This window comes from Globicephala melas, chromosome 12 (genome assembly GCF_963455315.2).
Source record: "Globicephala melas chromosome 12, mGloMel1.2, whole genome shotgun sequence".
Taxonomy (NCBI): Eukaryota; Metazoa; Chordata; class Mammalia; order Artiodactyla; family Delphinidae; genus Globicephala; species Globicephala melas.
The window spans coordinates 61,172,333-61,190,816 of NC_083325.1; the positions used below are offsets into that span (position 1 = coordinate 61,172,333).

An 18,484-nucleotide genomic window follows, 5' to 3' on the forward strand; every position below is an offset into this window, starting at 1 on the left:
CTTCTGAGGATTAAGTCACAATAACCCTGTGGGTCAGGTACAGCTGTGATCCCACTTTACAGGTGAGGAAACCGAGGCACAGGGAGTGGCAGAGCAGAACGTTAAGCCCAGGCAGGCAGGCTCCACCCGCACGTAATCACCACCTGTTTATCACACTGGAGGCGTCACGGTCATCTCAGGGTACTGGGTGAGGCCACGGAAAAGCTAGGCCTGGAACTACACCTGTAACGCACACGAAGCGTGAGGGCCCAGAACATTCCTGTTTTAAGATCCGTGACGACCTTTGCACTGGTTACAGCTCCTTCTATTCCCTGCACATCTGGAAGTCACCAGCCAAGCGGGACCCAAGCGGGAGCCCCCTATAAGGGAGGCCCTTAGGGCTCTCAAATTTTATGGGGCAGAAGCACAGGTGACCCTTTAGCCCCCCGGCTTCTCCCCGGTGACTCTCAGTGCAGTTTTTAGGAGGAGGTGGTCGTCTGAGAGACAGCAGCCTCTGGAGCCGGGGGACTCTGCACACCTCCCTTCCGGGGCCCGGCTTCGTGCCCCGAGGGCTGCACATTTCCCTTGGAGAACTTTCTCTGGCTGCGGTGAGATGGGGGCACTCGGAGAGCAGCTGCAGCTGTGCCAAAGGAGCCTCGTGCCTGCGGCCCGACGCACAAGGGCTGTCAGAGAAGGCCGAGGACAGTCAGAGGTCCTGGGCATGGGCTGTCACGCCGGCGATGCGTCAGCAGTCCCGGGTTTACAGGTGGGTTCCCTCCATAGCTCCGTGTGGAATATTTGTTTGCAGCCTCTTCTCATGGAAACAACATCAACTCCACTGTTAGGTTTCCAGGCCAGTGAAGCTTATCTGATCAAACAGAACTCATGGGACCGTGAAACCAGGCAGCAGCAGGATGGTTCCAAGGAAAAGTCCCCGAGTTTAGCTTCAGTCACTCTAGTCCCGTCTCAGAGGGTCCCGGCAGGAGGGGCGGGGGTCTGCCTATGGGGGCTGGAGGAGGCCCCAGAATTCTAGAATCTGAAAATATCTGAGTCATCTTTGTAGTTCTAACAGCATAGTGTTTGACATATAGTACGCTCAGTAAATTTTTTTTAAATTAAAGAACAGTTCCCCTGCAGTGGAAGTGGCGGCTTAAATCGGGGACGTGTCAAGTTACACCTGTGGGCAGAAAGCATAGTGGGAGGAGGAAGCAGGAATCACTCGGGGTCATAAGTTCAGTGTCCCGTGGAGGAGAGGATGAAATATTGAGGCTGACGACAACATCATTAGGTCCATACATAGCTGCCTGGGTCTGTTAATGGTTTGCCCTAAACGCAGATGGGATATTTAATGGGGCTCATGAAATTCTGTCCCATGTGATGTAATTTTATCAGTCACTGGAAGGGAGATAGGTGGCATGTTAATCAATTTGGTGGATGACAGAGAAGTTGGAAGATTGTTAGTATATTCAATGACAGAATTAAGATTCAAGAAGACTACAGGATTGGGGTGACCTGCTTCTGTAGAAATCCTGAGAAAAGACCCTGGGAACTTGAGTGATTGCCAGTTCAGTAGGAGATGAGCTGATGATGAGACAGAACCTCCCCCCCACAAGGAACTTGGGATGTTTTCATGGAACCAGAGTGTTTAGGGCGAGAGGCAATTCCCTGGGCACAGCCCTTGAGGCATCGTGTCCTGCTCTGTGTGCTCTGTTCCCACTCACTGACAGACTGTGGTTTAGCTCGAGGGTGTGATGCTGAGTCACATAAGGACCTGTCGGAGGGATGAGAGAAATTTATCCCAGAAAAGATGAGACATAACGGAGGACATGAAGGCTACTTTCATATATTTGAAAGGCTCGCAAATTTATGCCCTTAAAAATATTGGAGACCCCCAAAGAGCCTCTGTTTGTGTTGGCTACATCTACTGATTTTTCTCATATTAGAAATTAAAGGGCTTCCCTGGTGGTACAGTGGTTAAGAATCCGCCTGCCAATGCAGGGGACACGGGTTCGAGCCCTGGTTCGGGAAGATCCCACATGCCGCGGAGCAACTAAGCCCGTGTGCCACAACTACTGAACCTGCGCTCCTGAGCCTGTAAGCCACAACTACTGAAGCCCGTGTGCCACAACTACTGAAGCCTGCATGCCTAGAGCCTGTGCTCCACAACAATAGAAGCCACTGCAATGAGAAGCCCTCGCACTGCAACAAAGAATAGCCCCCGCTCACTGCAACTAGAGAAAGCCCGCGCACAGCAACGGAAGACCCAACGCAGCCAATTAAATAAATAAATTAATTAATTAATTAAATCTTAAAAAAAAAACTGTGCAGCCTTTCATCTGAAAGAGTATTAACTATCCATCTATTTTACTATTTATTCACTTAAAAATAACAATAGACCTATCTATTCTAACATTTTTTATGAAAAATGCTTTCTGAAACAAAAGCATTCAGTGAGAAGAGTGGCACATTTCTTCAGTGTCTGACATAATAGAAGGCAGCTAGAATCTGATATCAGTTCCTGCAGTCAATCTGTGGTGAAATCTCGTTTTTGTTGAAGGGTATGAAGAAAATCTGGCCTCACACAGTTCTGTACGCAGAGAAGTGAGGGCCTCACAGAAGGCCTGAAAGCAGGTCCCCGGACCACACTTTGAGAAGTAGTAGTTTAGAAAAATTAGGAGCAGCAGGCTTAAGTTCTAGATAGTATGTCTAACAATGGGACTGGGAAGTTATCCTACACAGGGCAAAGGTCTCTGTCACGCCATAAGGGATGCATTTGTTTGGTGGGAAATTAGATCAAAGGCCCTTTATACAATTCTTTCCAATTCTACGATCTGCTGATCTTCTAGCTGAGGAATTGGGTGACTTGTCTGAAATGCATGATTATGTGGGAAGTGAGAGCCCGTTGAAGAGTAGCTAAGACCCCGCCTGCGAGTTCTCCCCCGCCTGCGGGAGCAAGTGTGGGGCTTCGCCACTGTCCAGGCCTGTGTGGCGTGGGGGAGGAGGGGCCCCAAGGCAGGGGCACGCGGGGGTCCGCGGGAGGGTCTGAGGTACTGAAAGCAAAGCTGCAGGGGTGACGGTGGAGGGGGAGGAGCCACAGAAAGGGGCAGGATTTGAGGGTGAGAAGAGCTGGGAGCATCTGTGCGGTCAATGAGATAGAGCTTTCGTTAATAACTGGAGCGTGAAGAGAACGGAGGAGAAAGGGAGGCTCAGAGCTACAGACCCAGGGGGAAGGTTATGAAGGGTTATAAAAAGGGAGTGGGACCAGGGCTTCCCTGGTGGCTCAGTGGTTGAGAGTTCGCCTGCCGATGCAGGGGACACGGGTTCGTGCCCCGGTCCGGGAGGATCCCACATGCCGCGGAGCGGCTGGGCCCGTGAGCCATGGCCGCTGAGCCTGCGCGTCCGGAGCCTGTGCTCCGCAACGGGAGAGGCCACAACAGTGAGAGGCCCGCGTACAGCAAAAAAAAAAGGGGAGTGGGATCAAATGCTCAAAACAGCTTTGGGTTGCTGGGCAGGAAAGAACACGAGCTGGAGGTCAAAGAAGCGCCTTGTTGCCATCATCCCCCAAGCCGAGTCTGATTGGCGACGTGTGTCTGGGTCTTGCTCTATGTCCCAGAGGTGGGTCCTGGGATGGCACGGGGGGGTGCCTCTCCAGCCGACCCAAACCCCTGACAGCCCTTGGGTGTCTGGACTGGCAGGGACGTACTCTCGGCACACTGAGAACGGACAGAGCAAACAGATGCTTATTAGAGTTAAGACAACTTGGCATGACCTGGAGGTGAGCGGCAGAGGCCAGCAGGTGCGGGGAGAAGGTGTTTGTTAAGTGCCGCAGAGCAGGGCCGGCAAGCAGTGGGCAGCCTCGCCAGGTTTCTGGAAAGCAGCTCGGGAGAATCCTGCCCTCGGATCCCCGGGGGGATTACAGTTGATTCACATGGAACCAGCAGTCCGCTTTCTCTTGTTTTGCCCCCTGATGAAAGTGCCTTGGAAGTCAGCCGAGCTTTCTGTGCTTGGCTCTACTTTTGGGGGTTTCAGAGGACGCACAAATCCTGGCCAAGGGCACTAGAGGAAGCAGTGCCCCGGGCTTGGCTGCCTGAACTGTCCCACGGGCCTGTTAGGGTCTAAAATGGCCTTGGAGTCCTTGGCCTGCCCAGCGATCTGATCCTTAAGCCCTTTGTCCTGAACAGCGGCATGTACGTTGCCAGCGGTGCAACTGTGAAGCCATCGAAGCTCTTAGCCCTGTCCAGGGGACCCGGTGGAGCCGCTCCTCCCATCTGGAATCAAAACAAAACAGAACCCACAGTCTCTAGGACTCTTCGAACTCGTGGAGGACAGACAGGTATCCCCCAGCAAGAGAAAGGCCTGGACTCTTCTTGTTCCTAGTGCCCCAAGGCTACAAAGGAAATTGTCTCTCAAGTCTGTCAACTCATGGCCCAGGCCCCAAGCAGAGTTTGTGGAAAGCATCTAACCGGGTGAGATTTTTCTTTCTCATCTCTGCAGGCCTCAACAGCATCTCAGAGAAGAGAACTTGTTTCTTCTCTCTGCATTCCCAGTTCTTGGGCCAAACCTTGAAGAGATGCACACCGAAGTGCAGAAAGGGGAGCCAGGGAGTGTCGTAATTCATAGGAGAATTCCTGGAGAGAGAACGTATTTCTGTTCCCCATATCACAGAACTACTCAGGCAAAATTGGCTCTGCCCTTTCCTGGGAAATGATAAAAATTTCTCTCTTTCTTTGACCCTTGTTCCTCAAGTATAAACCCGAGAGAGTATCCCTTTTCAGGTTTGTAAGAGCCTAGTTACTGAATCCTTAGGAATTTCTATCACAACCTCCACAAAATTGCCTTTGGGGAATGGCGATTGTGAAAGCTTTGCTTATTTAACGGCTTCCTTACTTTCCTTACAAGTTGGGCCCTTGAGCAGTATCTTTTGTTGGCATATCTGGTTTAATGCTTTCTGTCCAAATCTGAGTCAAATGACAAGGATTTGGAAAGACAAACCCCATGTAAACAAGCTTAACTTTCGTCAGTAGCTAGAAAGGTGAGTTCAGGTTCTTACCTGGATTAGTTCAGGGGCTATTTTGGCTGTTAGTGTAGGTGGTGGTGGACCAGAAATCTGTAATAACATTGGACTGGTCAGAGCATGAATTTTAATCTAACTGTTCTCATTCTTTCCTTGATCCGTCCTAGCAAGACATTACCAAGGTCAGAACCAAGGTAAAGTTTGTCCTTGGGTGGTCTGAACCTGCCCTGGAGGAGGCCTTGAAATGAAAAAAAAAAAGGATTTAACTCAAAACACTAACTGAAAATTCCAGGTAACGGTAACCCTTGTACTTCACAACTGTCCAAGTAAGCATCTTTTACTAACGTGCTATATTTCTTTATACTTCATTATTCTTACAATAATTCAGCTGTGCCACTCCTGAGGGGGTTAAAGTAATCCTTCAATAGAAATGTCACTTAACATTTAGCAATTTGCTTAAACTGCATTAACATGGTATTGATGCAAATAGCATTAGCTTTCAGTCATTTTTAAGGGTACACAATGGGTTATCCTTAATTACTCTGTGGGAGAATCAAATACACTTCAGCATTCATTATTCACTGGGCAATTTTTCTGCAGCAAGGCTTTAAAAGGGAGAAGGGAGATGGGAGATTCTGTAAAGAGAGATGCAAAGTCCATTTTCGGGGAAAGGGGACCACATAAAAAGCAGCTGAGGGAAAGAACCAAGTTTCATGGAAGGGAAGAGATAAGAGGTCATGGGAAAATATCAGTTTTTCTTAGAATCAAATCTATCTGCCATAACTTTCATTCCCTTTGTCTTCATTCCAGTTATTTGGACACAAACTCAAAATAGCTCTGTTTTCTAATTCTAAAGCGAACACAGGCTGACTGTCAAAATATACACTATGGGTAGTAAGGAATCATCTGCAATCCCTCTATACAGCAGTGGCTGGTTTACAGTTTTGGTATACAGTGTTCTATCCCTTTTTCTATGCACATATTCTCATGTGCAAAAACATAATTATAAAACATGAGATTGGTACCCATCCTGTTTCGTAGCCTGCTTCTTTGACTTAACAACCTGTCACAGACCAATCTTCTGTCAGTAAGTGCACGTTTTAATAGCTGTATAGTAATTTCTTTAACTGTTCTGACAATGGACGATTAAACCGTCTCCATCTGTTTTTCTATCATGAACAACATCTGCGTCCAGGCTTCTTTCGACTTTGGCTGATAATTACCTTAGGACATATTCCTGTAAGTGCAAAGGCTGGTTTTGAATGAACGGATGGATCAGGTTTTGCTTGCACGCCCTATCTACAATCACTTCTAGAATCTTTTTTTTTTTTTTTTTTTGCGGTACACTGGCCTCTCACTGTTGTGGCCTCTCCCGTTGCGGAGCACAGGCTCCGGACGCGCAGGCTCAGCGGCCATGGCTCACGGGCCCAGCCGCTCCGCGGCATGTGGGATCCTCCCGGACTGGGGCACGAACCCGTGTCCCCTGCATCGGCAGGCGAACTCTCAACCGCTGTGCCACCAGGGAAACCCTAGAATCTTTTGACTATAGTCATGTATATGAAAGGAAAAAAACCACTTCATAAATGCATCAACAGCAACTTGCTTGTCCATCAGCAGAAGAGTTGCTCTCATAATTAACAGAATATTTTCAGCTATTTGAAGAAATTATCTATATATTAAACATTATTTAATATGGTTGGGTTAAAATGTCACAGCGAATATCTGTAGGCAAGCACTAGGACAGGCATTCATGAAAGTAGACTGGTGGTTGTCCAGGGCTGGGGGAGGGAAGGCTTAGGGGGACACGGTGAGTGACCATCAGTGGGGGTGGGGATTCTTTTTGGGGTGATGAAAATATTCTAGAACTGACTGTGGTGACAGTCGCACAACCCTGTGAGTATACTGAAAACCATTGAACTGTGCACTTTAAAGGGGTGAATTGTATGGTAGGTGAAAAGTATCTCAATAAGGCTGTTATTTTCAAAGAAACATAGGCATTCAAACACTAGTCTTCACTCTTCTTCATTCCTACAGAAAATCCTTTGAGTAGGCCATACGCATTTTAAAAAGTCTTCTCTTCCTTCCTCCCTCCCCCGTTTGGCTCCTTTCTTAGCAATTAGGGCACAGGCTGCACGGAGCGCTTGCCCTGCATATTTGTCTAGCAGTCTGTGGGGCAGCATGGACGTGGGTGCTGGACCAGGATGAAGAGTGAACACTGATGGGCTGCGAGGCTGCTGCCCAAAGCTCCTGTCCCCAGGCCAGGAATAAGGAAGCTTTGCCAGGCTGGGGGCCACTGCTTTGAGTTGCTTGAGGTTTTCCATAAGCACAGGTCCAACTTGTAACAGGATTTCCAAGCTCCTGGTGTATCCAAATAAATATGCCCCGGGCTTAATTATATGTGTTATGTAAAAACTGACATCCTCTAAGAAGACATCCACTCACTCAGCTACTCAAAAGTCTTTGAAAGAACCAAGATGGTGGGGGAGTGTCTGATATATTTCAGAAATTATTTGTATGGTATTTTTATTTGGGGACTTTATATTATAGCTTCTTCCATGAGTCATTCATCCAGTGTAGTAGTAATACTCCCTATTTCATAGAGTTTTGGGGAAGAGTAAATAAAATAATGCATACAGGGTGCCTGGCACAGGGAGAGAACGGACTGTGTTCTGTTACTGTTGCTTAGCGATCACAGCGGGAATTGGCTGTGTCTAAGACCCTCGAATCTTGTCACCCCACTGATGTCAAGGCAGGTCAGGCCCCTGATCCTGTGCCGTATCGTTAGTGCCTCGGGTGTTCGTTTATGGAAGGGATGTCTCCTGCAAGGGGATTCACGGAGAGCCGGCTGCTGGGGGTGAATCTCGGCTCTGCTGCTTCCCAGCTGTGTGGCTGGGGACCAATTGCCTCACTGACCTACTCCTTGGTTTCCTCCTCAGTACGATGAATTAGTCAAATTAGAAGTAACGTATCTACTTTCTAGGACTGTTCTCAGGATTTAATAGGTTAATATTTGTCAGGTGCTTAGAAGAATGTCTAGCACATTGAAAGTGTTTGGATTTGTTGAATAGAAAGATGACTAGAGAGCTGGGCTCTGACATGGAAGGCGGGGAAGGGGTCGTGTTACAAGACACTGATGTTAGGAAGCTGGAGGTGAGGCTGAAAGAATGAGTCCTGGGCGCTTCCTCCTAGGAGGAAAAAGTGGCACCAGGTGGGAAATATTTGGAAAAAGTAGCTGAGACAACAGGGACACTCCCGCTGTAGAATTTCCCGCCCTCTTGCCAGAAGACCTTTAGAGCTGAGATAGGTGCGCTCATTGCCCAGGAAGCCTGGTGTAGAAGCCTGTGTAAAACGGGTGTTTGGATTATCAGATGGGCTCCTAAGGTCGTATCTGAAGTAATACTGAGATTAATTCCATAAACTGGACTTTGGTAAAACCTAAAACATGGTTTAAGAAATGGATACAAGTGGGCAGACAAAAAGCAATCAGAAAAGGAATAAAAACGTGAGCTATCTGGCTTTTCCTAAAGGGATTCTTTTTGTTTTGTTTGCTTCTAATATTTGAAGACTTCCAGGAGTATTCAGTTTGTCCCTTAAAACAAAACAAAACCCAACAGTGTCTACATAGAAATCTATTATCCCTTCAACTGAACTTTTGGAGAAATGGGGATTTTGCAATGGGAAAGTTTCACATCATATCCTACCTTCCCAAGTACGATTAACAGCAGTCCTACTTTCAAATCTATATTAAGTCCCTTCTACATAGTTTGCGTAGCTTTAGCTTGGTCCTGAATTATTACTGGCCTCAGGTTTACCCCTTGAATCCGGGAGGGCATGACACACACCCCTGGCCCAGGTCTCCGGCGCTCTCCCCTCGCCCAGCTTAAAAGGTGGGAGATGGGCTCATACACAGGCATTCAGACAGAGCTACTAACTCTAAAAACCCAGTCTTCCATTCTTCTAGCACATGGCAACACACAGTGACTACCTACTGACCCAGCTCCTGGCTTCTCTGGCCCGCGGGCTGTGGTCTGAGGCTGCTGGTGGTAGAGCCTGCAGATGGGGGCGGCTTTGGCAAGGTGGTATGGGTGCCTTCAACTGCGGTGGTCCCCAGTGCTTGCATCAGGGGGACTGGCTGTGCGGTTGTCCCTGGAGCTGACGGGCTCTGATAGGCTTTTGTGGTCTCACCTGTAAGAAAGTGGAATTACACTGGGTCTTACAAAACAGATGGTAGGCTCTTCAGGACAGAAATAAATATTTCTTGAACACTAGCTATGAGCAAAGTCCTGTGCTAGCTGCTGTGGAGCAATGTACAATCTGGATGGAGGAATAAGCCAATAAACAAACCACAGATGAAATAGCAAAATACTTAAAAGACAGCTCAAAACAACATTAACATAGACAAGGCCAAACATGATTAACTGTCAGATTAATTTTCCATACACCAGAAGCAATGGTTCATGAACGTATTTTTTTGCTGTTTCAGTTAGTGTTGGCCTGGGGATAGGGCGTACTTTCAGGTCTTTCACCATTTCAGACAATGTGTCTTAGATGTTCTAGTTTACATTTGGTTCATGACTAGCCGACTAACTCCTCTGGACCCCAGTTTCCTCAGCTATAAAATGGGGTATCGGAACTAATTAGATGGTAAGGACCATCTAGATGATTCTTCTGAATTGTGCTCTTCATCCCCGTGTGATGATTTAGATTGTTTCCGTAATTTTAAACGAGTCTGAATTTGTTAGGTTGAGGGCATGGGGACAAGGGGCCCACTGGGCCTTGTCGTTGTATTGAGAACCGTGGGTTTGCACCAGAAGGAGACAAAACATGGTCCCCAAAGTGAACGGCACCGCAGCCCTGGGAGGGAACAACAGCCACCAGTCACTTGTGTCTGCTGAACCCATGGCAGGTATGCCAACTTCTACACCTGTGCATCTCTATTAGTTTCCTGGGGATGCTAACAATTACCATGTGCTCAGTGGCTTAAAACAACAGAAATTTATTCTCTCACGGTTCTGGAGGCTGAAAGTTGGAAATCAGTGTCACTGGACTGAGCTCCCTCCAGAGGCTCTAAGGTAGAATCTGCTCCCTGTCTCTTCCATTTCCTGGTGGCTGCTGGCATTCCTTGGCTTGTGGCCCCACCCTGCAGTCTTCAAGGCGAGCATCTTCAATTCTCCCTCTGCTCCATCTCCATGTGGCCTTCTCCTCTGTGTGTGTCAAATCTCCCTCTGCCTCCCTTTTTTTTTTTTTTGTGGTATGCGGGCTTCTCACTGTTGTGGCCTCTCCCGTTGCGGAGCACAGGCTCCGGATGCACAGGCTCAGCGGCCATGGCTCACGGGCCCAGCTGCTCAGCAGCAATGTGGGATCTTCCCGGACCGGGGCATGAACCCGTGTCCCCTGCATCGGCAGGCGGACTCTCAACCACTGCGCCACCAGGGAAGCCCTACCTCCCTCTTTTAAGGATACGTGTGATTGCATTTAGTCTCCTCCACAACCCTGCCCCCAGACAATCCTGGATAACCTCCCCATCTAAAGATTCTTAACTTAATCACACCAGCAAAGCCCCCTTGCCTTCCTCCCCACTCCCATTTTTTGCCGTATAAGAAAACATCCACAGGTTCCAGGGATTCGGACATGGATATGTTTTCGGGGGTCGTTTTTCAGCGTATGACAGCAACCCAGCTCTAGCCTTAACTCTGCTTAGGGATGAAGCATCTTTGGTCACAGAACAGCAGGCCGGGGTGGGGGGGTAGCATCTGAGAGAGAAGGAGCTGTACTCTTCATGGGAACCACCAAACCTCCTCTTTGACATTGTACAGCACGCTGGGCAGTGTCAGACCACAGCCCTGTCCAGCCATGTAGACAAATGCGAGGTGGCGCCGGGTGTCTGGACCCACCGCTCAGCACTGGCACCTGCGCATTTCCCCACCCTGACGCTATTACCTCCTGTTGGGAGGGCAGGTCAGCACTCACCGCCCTGGGATTGGGTTGGAGTTCGGCCATCCTGTCTGCTCTTGCAGGCATTAGCCCGGCAAGGCAGGAAGTGGATCCCTCATTTACCCTGATGTTTGCTAACAGTTGGTTGCCTTTAAAGCCACCTGGAGACTGTGCCAGACAGATTGCTAAAGAGCTGGCAGCGGCCTCGGGGGTTCAGCCAGTCTTCACGCCATCCTTGGGCAAAACTAGTGTGATTTATGACATTTCCATTACTCTAAAGGAATTGAGCTTTCATAACAAGTCCTAGGGAAGTTTCTAATTTCTCTAAAGTACTCTTCTGTTATACCCTCTGGTAAACGCTACCAGGCAGTAATGCCTCTTTAGGGAGATGCAGGCCCAGGTTCATACAGGGAAAAGCCATTTAATAGAATCACTTGTATATTTTATGAAATAGGCTATAATTACTAACCTGGAGAGAAATATATAAATAAACTGACAGTACATTTTACTTGCAAAGTATTAATTAAACCACAAGTAATTAAATTAAAAATAAAACTTCTACTTGGAAATAGTCAATATTTTTGCCACTTTAAACTCATTGGCTACGGGGGATCTGGATTATCTTTTTCTCACACCATTGGCTAATTCTGAGGTTTCTGAACCCCCCAGTTTGCCTTTGCTGGTATTGCTTTGCTAGAGAGCAGATTAAATATCCTGAGGGCAGCCATTTATGTTACTTGCATAGAACACAGATGTCTTCAAGCACATCGTAAATTCAGCCAGCAGAGCCAAGTCCCTGGTCTTCCACTATCTTCCACACAAGACCTAGACGTTTTTGCCTGCTCTCCTTCACAGGATATAACTGTCTTTAAGAGGGAGACAGAGAAGCTACTCTGCCCCGATGTTTCCAGTTCCTTGCTGAGCATAATGCCTGATGTGACCCAAAGTGAATTCTTCACGGGACCAGGTTCTTTTGGAGCAATTTGAAATAAAACCACCAGAATAGTTTCTTCGTACAACCTCAGATACATGGGAGTTTGGTCTCTTTTCAACGATTTTCATGGGAAACATTTCAAAACTTCCCTTAGACTCTTAACGTATTACTCTTTGGACAAGGTCAAGAACAGCTCCAGACAACCACCTTCTCAACGGCACCGAGAGGGCCTCCCAGCTTCCTACACCCGGTCATCATTAGCATCACAGTGGAGGTGATCCAGGGCCCTATCCACAGAGATTCTGATTCACTGATCTGGGCTGGGCCTTGGAAATCTGATTTGAGAACCACAGCCAGCGCCAGGCTGGCCACTAGGCTTTCTTCAGCTTCCTGAACCTGGCTCCCTTTGCTGGAAAATGGGGACGGTCAGACCTACTTGGGGGACTGTTGTCACAGGTAGAGATCATGTCTGTAAGGGGGCCACACAGTGCTTAGCCTTCAATAAATGACAGCTGCTGACATCATCGTGATATGCCTCCCCCTCCCCCAGTGGAAAACAGGGCTTTCAGTAGGTGTCAAATGTGAGGTGACTGAAGGAAATTGAAACCAGTTTAGCAGCAACACCTTGGGGTCAGAACGACAGGGAAGGATTTGGCTCTTCCCGTGAGAACTTAGAACTTGCCTCAGGGTTCTACATGAGGGCAGGAAGCTTAATGTTCACTGAGCATCTACTATGCACCTCTTTTACAGAAGCATTCAAATATGATATTAATCACAATCCGGAAAGTCAGCCAACTATTCCCATTTTTAAGACAAGGGACAGATTCTCCAAGAGGCCAAGAAACGAGTCTCAGGCCACATGGACAGCAGGTAGCGGAGCCAGAATTTGGACCCACATTTGTTTGATGCCAAGTTCCATACTTTTTCCCACAAAAGGGGAACAAAGTAGAAGTCATGAGTCACTTCAAGATCCCTGAATGGGGTTCCCCTCAGAGGGTGGCCTGAGGTCTCCAGAGTTCTGGTGGAAGTCATCTTACTCCCAAGACAGGGTGAAGGGGTGGCCTTGGAGGGTGTTGGCAGTGAGGGCAGAAGGTCCCTGAACAGTCAAACGTATTACAATAAACTTGGGCTTGATTTTCTTCCAGGGCAAGGGATGACCAAAGGGAGTCAGGAGGGGGTTTTCCTGACACTCTAGCTCAGCAAGGGTAAAGATTTACTTTCCCTTCTCTTGTCGCGGTGCCGGCAATGTGCCTTCTCAGCTTTGGGGGAACTTCTACAAACCGACACTTACCTGTTTTTATTGAGCTCAGAGTAGCTTGAGACTCCAGCCAAATACCAGCTGCCTGTTTAATGGCTGCTAACTGCCTTGGGAACAGCGTTTAAATCTCAGGAATGTGTTTTCTCAGCAGGAGCTGCACATGGCAAAGCAAGATGCATCCTATTTTGTGAGTGAGATAATTTCCCATGAAAGAGGGTTGCTATGCTTTGGGGGGTCGTCCTAACCTGATTTACCTGTTCACTCACATTCTTGGAGAGACCAGGAAGCGTCTTGCAGGGGCATGCTGGGGCCTGAGCAGCTGCTGGCCCTCACATCTTCATTTCTTCTGCTTCCTTCCATTTCTAAAGGAATTTTATCACTGAAGGAAGAGTAGCAATGAAGGGAGCCACCCTTTTATGGTTCTCAGTGGAATTTTTTATTTGAATTGGTGAAACTCACTCCACGGTGGGACTGTCACTTGAAAGAGAGGTTCCTCTAATCTTGAAGCTGGATGAGACCCCAGTATCCCTTTTATGTTGGAATCCTTATAGCTGAGCTCAGAGTCTGCCACAGAGCAGGTGCTCACTACATGGTTATTGAATGAGTGAGTGAATGAATGAACTTAATTTTTCAGACTCTGACAGCCATGAATAATCTTGTGATAGGAGGCTGATAGTGATACACGGTGATGGTGTCATCGAAGGTGGAGATGTTTTGGTAGAGGGGACAGATGACAGTAGCAATGCCTGAGGTTCTGGCTATGGCTTTTGCTAATTTTAAATGTACGTAGCAGCATGGGAATTCCCTGGCAGTCCAGTGGTTAGGACTCTGCGCATTCACTGCTGAGGGCCCGGGTTCAATCCCTGGTCGGGGAAGTAAGATCCCACAAGCCGAGCAGCGTGGCCAAAAAATATAAAATAAAATATAAAACAAAACAAAATAAAATAAAATAAATAAAATAAAATAAAAATAAACTACGTGGCAGCAAAGTGTGAGAAGGCGCCCCGTCTCCTCCACACTCCTCCTGGCCGTCAGTGAGTCAGGCCTGCTGGGGTGGGCAGTGCTAAGCTGGACCACGGTGCCTGGGGCAGATAGAGAAGTTTTGAAAACGATCTCTGCTATGGAGGACGTAGAAACCAATGGATTTTTATCAACTAAGTCATCATTTGGCTGTAGTTGTCTTCTCTCCCCTCCACCCACTCTCCCTTCAACTTGACCTGCTTCGAGGGGATGCGATCAGATTTTGAGTGCTGTAGGGGCCGGTCGGAGCGGGGCCCTTGGGCAGGGGCTGAACCTTATCTGAAACGAGGGTGACCCGGCACCCTGCCGCAGGGTCACTGTGTAGGACGGTGTCTGACACAGAGAAAGCACTTGCTGATTGATGGCTACGGTCACAGGAGGTTGTGCAGCACTCTTCCTGTTGTCCAGATTCTGGCTACGACTAAAGTCAGAGGGCCCCAGTCCCCCTTTCTGCATGAGGAGAGGTGCCACTGAACTTCCTATGGGTGGGGCTGTCCCAGCAGAACCTGCACCATCACCAGCCCCACCTGACCCAGGCTCGTCAGCAGAAGGACAGGACCAGAAGAGGGGGAAGGGTCCGAGGCCACCTCTGGGGGAGAGCAGTGTTCAGGGTAAGAGGATATTCCCTTCCTTCTTTCACGCTTTGTCCTCCCCAAGCCAGACGAAGGGGCTTCAAGAGAATCTCTCATCAACACCACGGGGCCTGCGGGGTGTGGGGGGCCCTCGTTTCCCACTGGCCTTTCTGAGCTGCGGCACCGACAGGCTCACCTGGTGCACTGCAGGAGCGGAGCTCAAAGAGGAAGTCTGGGGGTGTATTCTGGGAGTCGAGAAGTATTCTCCCTCTCACGGGAGAAACAGGGAGTGCTTGGCATGTGGTCCCTGAAGCTGGAGGGCTGCCTTGAATATGGGGTCTGTTCCTGAAGTGGGGGAGGGGTGCTGCTGGAGGGGCTCAGGAGGCCAAAGGTGAGGCGAGATGGGACAAGAAAGGTGACCAACCTCATCCCATCCTAGGTCTCCTCAGGCCCCAAAAGGGAAGAGGAGAACCCCAGCCACACCCGTGACTCTGTGTGAAGGTGCTGCTGCCAGTGGATGGGGCCCCTAACTCAGAGAAAGAGACGGGGCCAGGATACAGCGGAGCAGTGCCCCCGGCTCCAGATACCCACACACGAAACCTGCTGAGAAATCACTGAGAACTTGGACGAGACAACAGAGAGGGCAGGGACACTCTCCCTCCACCAACTGGCCAGCCACTCAAGGAGACCTCTGTCCCCTAGTCATCTTCCCCGGCCCACACCAGAAGAGGACAGGTGACATCTCAGAAATGGTCCACAGGGCACCACCACCCGCTGCCAGCTTGTGGGCGGGGTTACAGAACAGGTGGTTCCTTGCAATAAAACAAACAAAAACAGGTCTAGATTACTGGAATAATTAAGAAGCCGTTAAAGATATAGTTGGAGAGGAACTGGGGTGGAAAAGTGAAAAACATTCCCTATTTGAATGCATAAGAAAACGTAGGATAATGGTGTAGAGAGGGGTTTCTGAAGCCAGATTGTCCGGATCTGATTCTAAGCTCTGCTACTTACTTGCTGTGTGGCAAAGGGCAAGTTATTAAACTTCTCTGGTGCTGCATTTTCCTCAAACTGTAAATTAGGGCTAAGAGCAATACATACCCATGGTATTGTTGGGGTGAATAAATACAATAATCAGATAAAACTCTTGGAACAGTGCCTGGCACACAGCGAAAGCTCAATAAATGCTAGCTTTTATTGCCTATCCTTAAACCATATTCACCTTAAGTACATGAACAAAATCAGCTAGCTCTTCAACTTTCTGGAAGTAATGTTAAATCCCACCATAAAACAACTCACAGCTTCTCTTTGTGTGAGAAATCAAGCATACCTTCCCCCAGAAAAGACAATAATGCATAGTATAGCTCTTGCTTTCACACGGAAACCTAGAAAAAGATATTTTCCTGGCCTGAGTTTTACTGTACCCCCTTGGTGAGTCACAGGAAGCTGGGTCGGCACAACCTCACAGGCTGTATTTTTGGCTTTGGGTTGTTGAGATGAGCTGCTTGCTGCTATCACATAAGCCACATCCTCCTCTTTGCTTCCCTCCATTTCATATGTAAGTAGAGACAGTCTTTTCCCTTTCAGCTGCCAGGGAACATTTCCACACAGAATGTCACGTCATCTTCTAAAGTAACTATACAGTAAAATTCAGGGCAACAGTCATTCTGAATGAAAATGACACAAACTCAGAGATAATCTCAGAATTGCAAAACAGAAAATAAAGCCTCACTCTTCAGCACATTGACTTCTGTGCCCATGTTCCTGGCATCTGTTAAAATATTACTGGAGTCAGCGGAGCTTGACTGGTTAAGTTGCTCATTTTTATCCTGTCTCCTAAAACACAATATTGCCTGTTTACGAGATCAGAAGATTTAAATGAAATCACACGTGGACACTTGCCTGCTTTGGCAGCTGGGCTTTTAGATGATGAATATGTAAGAGATGATGGGTAGGTTACACCCTTTTGGGGTTTACCTTCTGCAAAAAAAAAAAAAAAAAGAAAAACACCACAATGATTTATTTCTAGAGCTAGAGGTTTTAGATGGTTGCATTCTGTTAAGTTGACTCCCTCCTGCTGATTTGTTTCTCTTGAGTTCAATGAAATCAGTCAGTCTCCACGCCCCTCTCCCTGCTGAATTGTTGATTACAATGAGAAAGTCAAGTGGCATTCTGTTTTCCTGTATCACCTATGTTTTATTAATATTAGAAAGGAGGCAGTAAAACCTCCATCAGAATTAACATTAGCAACCCTTATTTTGCCCATGAAGATGTGAACTGGAGGTAAAGTTTCCATACACGGGACTTTCTGAATGTTGAATCAGGTCACTAGATGAATGGAGAAACCCTCCCCACGTTCTTTTCCTGGTTGCTGAGAGCTCTGGCCATCGGCTGGCTATACGTGAACAGCAACCTCTCACTTCCACAGACCCCGTGGGACCCATTTGAATTCCACGGCACTAGAGAAACTTGAAAGTAGGTAAATAGAGATCGGCCTTGAAAATGACCATTTGTTGTCCACCCAGGGAGTGAAAGTTTAGATACCAGGCGAGGGAAGGAATGCTAATGTGTATCAGGGAAACCATGGAGGCATAAAGAAGAAAAACGATCAGGGCTGGGGAGGCAAGCCGCAAGCCTGGTGTGGCTGAACATGCCTGAGAAGGCTGCAGTCCGCAGTCCTCCTCTGCCAGGGAGTGCGGCTTGAAATTCCACCAAGGAGTTTCGTTCCACACGAAATGGGAAGTGTCACTAGAATGCAGAAGCCCCCCTGAGGCAGGTAATTTGTCTCACTTGGTGGCTGTGAAATCCCCAGGGCCTGGAGCTGTCTGGGATGTAGTAGATGCTCAATAAGAATAACAGAGGAATTATCTTAGTGCTTAGATCTCTGTTAAAATTTAAATGCCCTTGGGAGGGCTCTCACCTGTTTTTCGATATTTACACCTGATAATGAAAGCATTTTAAACTCTCAACCTGAGGGAATATTTTTATAGGATGGGCTAGGGGAGGAGAGGTGAGGAGTGTCAAATGGGAGGTGGGAGGTGGAACACAATCTAGTGCCCGATTTTGCCAAAGGTCCTCCTGGCACAAGGGACTGCAAGAGTCATGAGGCAGACAGAATAACAGGGTCTCAGGAGGGGCTTGGGATTGGGAGCAAGAAAATCTAGGTTTCCCTTTCTGTTTTACCATTCATTAACTGCCTCAATCTCTGAGACTCTGGGTTTTTTTGTGTTTTTTTTTTGTTTTTTAATTCAGAAAATATGTATAATGATGTGGACCAACTTACCATACAAAGTTGTAGGGATCTAAAGGAAAAAAAAACAGTTAAGAAGTTTTGGAACTATGTTTCACCACAAAGATGCAAAGAAGTTATTCTGGTGTTACCTATAAATGTCACTCCAGGTGGGGAAGAGGCAAATGTTGGGGCTCATGGGAGTTACTTCATCTCACAAAAGCCACCTGGGAGCAGGGCTGGACACCCACATGTCCTCGCCCTGGGCCAGCCCTGCTCCAGGTGGACAGTGAGTGAGGTTATTTCAGACCCAAGGAGGGCGCCTTGGCTGTGGGCCTCACTTTATCCACAGCGAGTGCCGCAGAGACATCGGCTCCCTCAGTTTCCTGTTCTTCTCGCATCTAAAATCCTATGGTTCTCTCTGTTTCTATTCAGAAGGAAAAGGAGCCTGAGCTCAGTTTTCTGCAGTGTGGATCAGAGGACAAACGGGCAGCATTAGGAGGTCCTTTCTGGACCTTTCTCATCCCTGAACTGTGGAAAGATTGTG

The 18,484-nt window shown here is 47.9% G+C and overlaps 1 protein-coding gene across 1 annotated transcript in view; it reads right to left on the reverse strand.

Moving 5' to 3' along the window:
• The window catches only part of VIT (vitrin), a 96,509-nt gene that overhangs the window by 36,988 nt on the left and 41,037 nt on the right, over window positions 1-18,484 (reverse strand). The window contains exons 5-8 of the mRNA XM_060309234.2: window positions 16,611-16,688; window positions 5,048-5,086; window positions 1,701-1,750; window positions 518-662 (exon numbers count right to left, since the gene is read on the reverse strand). Of these exons, the coding sequence (XP_060165217.1) occupies window positions 518-662; window positions 1,701-1,750; window positions 5,048-5,086; window positions 16,611-16,688 (312 nt within the window). The remainder of the gene's footprint in view (window positions 1-517; window positions 663-1,700; window positions 1,751-5,047; window positions 5,087-16,610; window positions 16,689-18,484) is intronic.